At 39.7% G+C, this 8,839-nt stretch overlaps 2 protein-coding genes across 2 annotated transcripts; both read left to right on the forward strand.

Annotated features, from left to right (window-relative positions):
- The first annotated feature begins 1,881 nt into the window (after positions 1-1,881).
- Positions 1,882-2,826, forward strand: LOC108646268 (olfactory receptor 1468-like). The gene has a single exon (XM_018092742.1). The coding sequence runs from the start codon at positions 1,882-1,884 to the stop codon at positions 2,824-2,826; it is 945 nt and encodes a 314-aa protein (XP_017948231.1).
- Positions 2,827-7,918: 5,092 nt separating this feature from the next.
- On the forward strand, positions 7,919-8,839 carry LOC100490739 (olfactory receptor 11L1-like). Its single transcript, XM_002942212.2, has one exon. The coding sequence runs from the start codon at positions 7,919-7,921 to the stop codon at positions 8,837-8,839; it is 921 nt and encodes a 306-aa protein (XP_002942258.2).

Genomic DNA, 8,839 nt, shown 5'->3' on the forward strand with positions numbered 1-8,839 from the left:
GACACTCAGTTCCTAATGAGCTTCTCTTCCATAGGGTGGTACCGAGCAGGGGGATTCCTGAGACTGGAGGTTTAATTAGTAAATCAGCATAAAGAGAGATTTGTTACTATCAGGTCAGTCACATTCTATGGGGGAGGCGCCTATGGGGCAGGTGCCTATGGGGGAGGTTCTACAAGGGGTTTGTGCTTTGCTAGAAATAAAGACTAAATTCTGATTAAACCTTCAGTATTTACTGATACGTGGGGGGTGGGGCGGGTATTGGTTACTTTCTGGGAAGGACATTTGTGTTTTTCTGAAAATTATTTGTGGGTATTATAAAAGTATTTACCCCCTTGCCAAGTTCCCTCATTTTACCCAAGTAAAAACTTTACCCTAAAATTACCCTTTTCTGTCAAATCACAAAAACTAAGGGGTTTAATTTTTAATTTACGTATTGGTTTTTTTGGCAGTACATGATTTGATGGTTTTGGTTTATTTTCTCGAAAAATTCGGATAGTTCTGAGTAAAAATTTTTTAAAAACCACAAATGTTCGAGATTTATAAAACTGTATTTCACACACTTTCAAGGGGAAGTTAATCACATCATTGTTTTCCATTTCACACACTTTCAAGGGAAACTTAAGCACATTATTGTTTTCCAAGAATGAGCACCAATGTTTCTAAAATGGCCGCTGGAGCACTTCCTGTTTGGGAAAAATAAAGAGGATTAATGGAAATGAACATCCATTTACTTTTATGGCAATATATTCTCAAACATTTCGTAAAACTTTCACAAAATTTCCTGAACTTTTCAAGAAAAAAAGTCGAACATTTCGCCTAAAAACCCCCACAAAATTGGACATTTTTGTACAATCGACTTACAAATTATAGTGACTATTAATAAATACATCATTGAACTCTGACTCTAGCAGGGAATTACAAGCTAGTGGGATTGTAGCAAGGAGAAATAAATTCGGGTGGGAGGGAAGAGGGACCGGTATAAGAATTCTGCTTTCCTTGTACGTTAACGTTTTGGATTTATTTCAGGATTCTGTAAAATTCCATCGCTTTTTGTAGAATGCTCATTTTAATGATTTCTCAAATGAAACCGTTAAGGGATTCAGGAGGAATTCCAGTACTGGAATACATTTTACCCTCCAACAATTACCCTCCAACCTATTAGTGATGAGCAAATTTTTTCGCCAGGCCTGGATTCACCGTGAAATTCTGCATTTCGCCATCTGTGAATTTTTGAAACTGCTTTAAAATTTGCAGTGAAAAAAAATACACCCATTGACTTCAATGCATTTGGAGTGAGAGAAAAAGTAATGAGCCTAAGAGAAAATTGTTGCACATAAGGAAAAATTGTTCACCATTTTGTCAATTTTTCGGCAGTTTTGCAAATTTTTCGACTAAACGGAACAGATTTGCTCATCATTATCACCTATAGAAACTATCCAGAAAGCTGCCTCCATTATTCCTTTTCCTAACGTTAGTAGGAATGTGAAGAATCTACAATTTAAGAATTCGGTCAAATACTGAAAAGATTCCAAACCAATTATTCATTAGCAAATTAGTAAAATTCTGACACAAAATTCAGCATATAAAACACATTCAGTGGTCTAACTGCCTGGCCAGGATGTCTCTAGATGGGTAACTCTAGGCCTTGCTTCAGATACGCCCCTGAGATTATGAATTCAAGTGAGGGCAGTGTGCAGTAGAATGGGCTGAGTGTATGGCCCCCATGACCCCCCTGTTTAATAAAAAACATTTGTCTACACTAGGGGGTTCTCCCTATAATTCATTCTCCATATTGCAAAGAATTTGAAGACAAAAGTGGGTAAATGAGTTTAGATTAAAATGCTGTTTGACCTTCTTCACAATGTGTTCTTCCTCTAGGAAATGTCCATGAAGAACCAGACGTGGGTCAGTGAGATTGTTCTCTTGGGGTTTCAGAATCTCCACAACTTCAAGGTTCCCCTGTTCTCTCTGTTCCTTCTGATTTACATTCTGACAGTTTGGGAGAACGTCCTCATCATAGTGTTGGTGGCCTTCAGCCGGAACCTCCACTCCCCCATGTACTTCTTTCTCCAGCAGTTGGCCCTCACTGATCTACTGGGATCCACAATTATTGTACCCACCCTGCTCCAGACTGGAATTTATGATAAAGTCATGTTGCCCTTTGTTGGGTGTATAATACAGTTTTCTTTTTTTACTGCAACAGAAGCCTTTGAGTGTTTGCTCCTAGCAGTAATGGCCTATGACAGATATGTGGCCATCTGCATCCCCCTGAGATACACTTCTATAATGTCCCACAGGGTTTGTGTTACATTCAGTCTCATGTCTTGGTTGCTTGGCCTCATATCTGTGTTACTTCTTGGCAATATCATGGTTACCCTACAGTTCTGTGACCAAAATACCATTAACCATTTCTTCTGTGATTTCTTCCCTCTTCTTGAACTTTCCTGCTCAGACACTTCCTTAGTGCGTTTAACTAATATCTTACTGTCTTTCCCTGTTTTTTTCTTCCCCTTTATACTCATCAGTGTATCATATATGTGTATTGCCCATGCAATCCTAAAGATAGTGTCCCATACCGGGAGGCAAAAAGCCTTCTCCACCTGCAGCTCCCACTTGGCCGTGGTCTCCATGTTTTATGGGACTCTCATTGCTATTTATGTGGTTCCCCCCAGGAAAGAATCACAGACCACAAGTAAAGTTCTCTCTCTGTCCTACACAGCAGTGACCCCACTAATTAACCCCCTTATTTACAGCCTCAGAAATAAAGATATCAGACAAGCCCTGGACCATCTGACCAACAATCAGAAAGCTTTAGGAGTCACTTAGACATATTCTTGGGATGTTTCAAGAGCCAAACACACCCTTCTCAAGCACGTCTATGCGTCAGTTATTTTTCATAATGCCATTAAAATATGTTGTTATAACCAATAGGGTGAAATCATTGGTTCCCTTGGTGACGCGCCACAACCTCAACATCACATCCATTGGGAAGGAGACTTACCCCCACCAACTCCCGTGTGTATCCCGTTGCCTGGGCATCACATAGGGACATTCAAGTAAGAATAAACCAGAACCTAAATGGGTTCTAGGACTATTAACAACAAGAGGTTCTCTGCACTCCCCTATTATCAATATATATGTAGGGACCCATAGGAACTAAGATCCCTATGGCTTTAGCCCTACACTGTGCTATCTGCTGTTACTGAGCAGATTGTAATGTTGTCACTTTAGTTATGTGTCACTATGCACTTATTGGCCCTTAGTTAGGATGACCACTTCCTGCACACTGTAATATAGTGATTTGCAGGGGGCGGGCACTTCCTCTTTGGCATTCCTATCCTTCAGAACAGGTTGCACATTGAGCCTGGGTTCTCAACTGGACCCAGAAGTCTGTGCCCTAGAGGAAGCCAATCCATCTAGTGATTCTAAGTCGGGGATCAGGGACCCCGTGAATGAGGTGTAGTCATTTGCAGGTTAGACTCTGTTATAGCAGCTTTAGGAGTGTGACTTAGTTCAGGGCTATTTAGTATGAGCAGCTATACGCTCCCACATAGGAGACTATAGAGGGTTTAGTACCCCCCAAGGCTCTGCTGCCTTACTGTAGGGACCGCAGTGTCAGACATAGGATTTAGGCTGTTATTAACCCCTGAACCACCGTCGCTGTAGGGATCCGGTCCAGATAAGGCAGACATTACCTTTGGGACTCCTGGCTATATCCCCATACCTATCTCCATAGTGGTGCCATACTATTCTTGCTATTTGCAACTGCATTTGACATTTATGTGCTATTCTACCTCAATGCTGTGAGTATTAACCCTGCATATGTATGTACCATCAATAAACCAAGTTCTAGTTCAATGCAAAAGAACCTCTGGCGTCCATAATTACTTATATACACATTGTGGCAGTAGAGAGTTGTAGTTCTGCAACACCTCTCAAGTGTAATTCTTCCGTTTTGCGAAGGCCCAGCCTGTGTGTTGGAGTCACATGTGCCCGTGCTCATACCTACTAGCCGGTACTGGCAAAAACTAGCCAGAATAGGGTTACATATATATAAAAAGTCAATTTTTTTTTTACTTCAAGATTTACAAATGGGTTTTTGCCAGCACTCTATTTTTCTGATATCGTTTCTCAAAGGTTTTCAGAAATTTTCCCATAATTCGTGATTTATTAACGTTCAGTTTAAACATATTTTCAACGAGAAGTAGGGATCATAAAGCTGTTGGGAACTGGGGAATGGCCCGACGGTAGGGTTTCTTCCAGCACTGATAGAGGTTAACCTTGTAATCCAACCTGCCAATCACAGGAAGCCAAAGCCTTTAATTGCCCCCCACCAGCCCAGTCACCTGGGCAAACTGGTTTCCTTGTGGGAATTGTGAGTGGGAGTTGGTGTGCCTAGGGATCCCTATCTCCCCCTGTTGCCCCTGTGTGGGACTCGGCTTCTCCCTGACCGTGCGTTCAGTCTGTTTCACTGGTTCTGACCCGGCCAGGCCCTGACTCTGATCCAGTCTCACCCCCGGCTCCACAATAACTGCCGACTGCTTACCCTGCAATGAAAGGGTTTGTTCCCCTTTGAGATAACTTTTAGTGTCGTGTACAGAGGGATATTCTGAGTCAGCTTGCAATTGGTCTTCATTTTTTATTACCTGTAGTTTTTTAGTTATTTCACTTTTTGTTCAGCAGCTCTCCAGCAGCTATATGGATGCTAGGGTCTCAATTACCTTAGCAACCAGGGAGTGCTTTGAACACGAGACTGATATATGAATAGGCAGATAAGAAATAAAAAGCAACAATAATATTGTAGCCTCAAGGAACATTAGTTTTTGGCAGCTGGGGCAATAGGAGAGGGAGGCAAATAATTATAAAAATAAGGGGTAATTATATCTTAGTTGGGATCAAGTACAGGTACTGTTTTATTATTACAGAGAAAAGGGAATCATTTAACCATTAAATAAACCCAATAGGGCTGTTCTGCCCCCAATAAGGGGTAATTATATCTTAGTTGGGATCAAATACAGGTACTGTTTTATTATTACAGAGAAAAGGGAATCATTTAACCATTAAATAAACCCAATAGGGCTGTTCTGCCCCAATAAGGGGTAATTATATCTTAGTTGGGATCAAATACAGGTACTGTTTTATTATTACAGAGAAAAGGGAATCATTTAACCATTAAATAAACCCAATAGGGCTGTTCTGCCCCAATAAGGGGTAATTATATCTTAGTTGGGATCAAGTACAGGTACTGTTTTATTATTACAGAGAAAAGGGAATCATTTAACCATTAAATAAACCCAATAGGGCTGTTCTGCCCCCAATAAGGGGTAATTATATCTTAGTTGGGATCAAGTACAGGTACTGTTTTATTATTACAGAGAAAAGGGAATCATTTAACCATTAAATAAACCCAATAGGGCTGTTCTGCCCCCAATAAGGGGTAATTATATCTTAGTTGGGATCAAGTACAGGTACTGTTTTATTATTACAGAGAAAAGGGAATCATTTAACCATTAAATAAACCCAATAGGGCTGTTCTGCCCCAATAAGGGGTAATTATATCTTAGTTGGGATCAAGTACAGGTACTGTTTTATTATTACAGAGAAAAGGGAATCATTTAACCATGAAATAAACCCAATAGGGCTGTTCTGCCCCAATAAGGGGTAATTATATCTTAGTTGGGATCAAGTACAGGTACTGTTTTATTATTACAGAGAAAAGGGAATCATTTAACCATGAAATAAACCCAATAGGGCTGTTCTGCCCCAATAAGGGGTAATTATATCTTAGTTGGGATCAAGTACAGGTACTGTTTTATTATTACAGAGAAAAGGGAATCATTTAACCATTAAATAAACCCAATAGGGCTGTTCTGCCCCAATAAGGGGTAATTATATCTTAGTTGGGATCAAGTACAGGTACTGTTTTATTATTACAGAGAAAAGGGAATCATTTAACCATGAAATAAACCCAATAGGGCTGTTCTGCCCCAATAAGGGGTAATTATATCTTAGTTGGGATCAAGTACAGGTACTGTTTTATTAATTTACCCTTTCTCCTCTTCCCAAAACAAAATTTTAACACTTTTTAGAAGTTCATTTGGATCAGTAAGTAAATAATAAAACATTATAACAATGTAGGTGCATTGGGTGCAAAGCGACCAACCAACTCATACTCAGAAGCCAAAGACCTAATAGTTTGGCAAGAGGTTCCGCTAAAATGGAGGAGCTCAGTGAATATTGGTCTATAGGTACAATGCAATATAGGTACAATAATTAGGGTCCCTCTATGTTCTTGGAATAATAGAAATAATTACCATTAACACCTCCTGTAATGTTTGATTTCCTTCTATCATAACATTAAATAAAGTTGCCAATTGGGGAATTAGAATTTTTATAATATTTTGCGCCTAAACCATCAATTCCTGGAGAGAAAGAGACTCTGTAACTATAGAAACTTCTCCTTCCCCAATAGGTTTCACTAGAGCCGGATACTCATCAGGACAAACGTGTGGTAGAAGCGATCAAGGAATCCTCCAATCGTATGACAGGGAACATCTTATTTGAATCTAAATGATAAAGTCCCTCATAACTAGCAAAAACATCTACTATTTGCTTTAGAACCTCTTCACCCTTTGGACCAACAATTTGCATTATGGGACTTCTGGCCATTAATTCTATAAGTTGTTGGGCCAATAACGAATCTGCTCTATTACCCGTAGCATTGTCCTCCTATAAAAACCCCCTTTAACTACATTCAATTTGTCTTGAAGTATTCAGCTTCTCCTTCACCCCATTAATTAGCTTGTTAGTTGATTTTATTGTCATTCTGTTTGTCATTGCTGCCTTGTAGTGGCTCCATTGAAGTGTTGGTCCTGCTGGGGCAGGTGGGTAGGATCATCAGAAGTCCAGTATCTCCCCCAGGATGGTCAGCAGTAACTCCCATAATTCGTGACTTATTAATGTTTAGTTAATTTTTTTTGTAAAATAAAAATTCAACAGGTTTGATCTGTAGAGTACCATTGTTTCCTATGGAGGCTTAGAATAGCAGTGACAGCTTCACTCAGCTTCAAATGGAAAGTAAATCCCATCATTGTTTCACCCAGTTTCAACTGAAACGTAAACACATTATTGTTTCCCAAGAATGGGCGCCAATGCTCCTAAAATGGCCGCTGGAGCACTTCCTGTTTGGGAAAAACGAAAAGGATTCATGGAAACGAACGTCCGTTTAAACTCAAATTTTAAAAATGCTTTCAACTCGAAAAATTCAAGATTTTCGGGATGTAAACTCGAAATGTTCATACGACCGATAAAAGCATTTTCGGGACATTTTAGAACATCAGAAATGATTGTGGTTACTCCGAAATTTGGCGACTCTTTTGCCTTTTGAGAAACGAATTAAGCGAAACGCGCGCCAAGCCACAGTGATACTCGAGGGTGCGCTGAGAAATTGGGAGAATATAAAACTATAGCACTTGCACTTTTTCGAATTAAATAGTTTTTTACAAAAAGGCTTTTCTTATTTATTTAGCACAAATTACTTTATTGAATCAATTAATGAACCCCTGATTGGTATTTGGAGAAATATCTGCCTTAGGATCAAAGATAACAAAGTATATTTACCAATACAATATTATAATGTGTTTTTGTTCCATATGTAATTAAATATCTGCAACGATACAAATGATCAGATTCCCCCAAGGGCTGGTAATTACCCCAAAGCCCCTGGAGATTTCCCAGTAGGTTTCCCAGCTGTGGGTGTTACTGGCACCGGGTAATAAAAGGAGATCTGTTCTTCCCTGCCCTCCTAATCATTTCACTTGTTTGTAAAAACAGGTTTCCAGGCTTCAGAGGAAATTTCCATTGTTTCAGCAAATGTTTTATCCGTGAACAAACTAAAAGCATTAGTTTCCTTCAGACAATGAATGAGAAGAACCAGACGTGGGTCAATGAGATGACTCTCTTGGGATTTCAGAATCTCCACAACTTCAAGGTTCCCCTGTTCTCTCTGTTCCTTCTGATTTACATTCTGACAGTTTGGGAGAACGTCCTCATCATAGTGTTGGTGGCCTTCAGCCGGAACCTCCACTCCCCCATGTACTTCTTTCTCCAACAACTGTCCCTCACTGATCTACTGGAGTCCTCAAATATTGTACCAACCTTGCTCTTATCTGTAATAAATAATGGACACAAAATATCCCTTGTTGGTTGTATAACACAATTGTATTTTTGGGGTGTTTCAGAAATTTTTGAGTGCATCCTTCTAGCAGTAATGTCCTATGACAGATATGTGGCCATCTGCATCCCCCTGAGATACACTTCTATAATGTCTACTAACGTTTGTTTTCAATTCATTCTTGTGGCTTGGGCTCTTGGCTTTGGCATTACAGTGATTTCATTGGTTCTCATGGGGAGACTAAAGTTCTGTGACCGAAATACCATTAATCATTTCTTCTGTGATTTATCTCCCCTTCTGGAGCTTTCCTGCTCAGATACTTTCTTAGTGCAAATAGAAGGAATGATAGTGTCTTTAATATTGGCTGTTACCCCCTTAATACTCATCAGTGTATCATATATGTGTATTGCCCATGCAATCCTAAAGATAGTGTCCCATACCGGGAGGCAAAAAGCCTTCTCCACCTGCAGCTCCCACTTGGCCGTGGTCTCCTTATATTACGGAGCTATAATCGCTATTTATGTGGTTCCCTCCACAGAACAATCCCAAATCCTGAGCAAAGTTCTCTCTCTCATATTCACGTTGGTGATCCCTATGATTAACCCGGTTATTTACAGCCTGAGAAGTGCAGATATCAAAAACATTCTTAGCAAAACAAAAGAATAA

The sequence above is a fragment of the Xenopus tropicalis genome, chromosome 3 (genome assembly GCF_000004195.4).
Source record: "Xenopus tropicalis strain Nigerian chromosome 3, UCB_Xtro_10.0, whole genome shotgun sequence".
NCBI classification, from domain to species: Eukaryota; Metazoa; Chordata; class Amphibia; order Anura; family Pipidae; genus Xenopus; species Xenopus tropicalis.

Bases quoted from the DNA above. Each gene is read 5' to 3' on its own strand.
- LOC100490739 (XM_002942212.2), top strand. From the start codon at position 7,919: ATGAATGAGAAGAACCAGACGTGGGTCAATGAGATGACTCTCTTGGGA.
- LOC108646268 (XM_018092742.1), top strand. From the start codon at position 1,882: ATGTCCATGAAGAACCAGACGTGGGTCAGTGAGATTGTTCTCTTGGGG.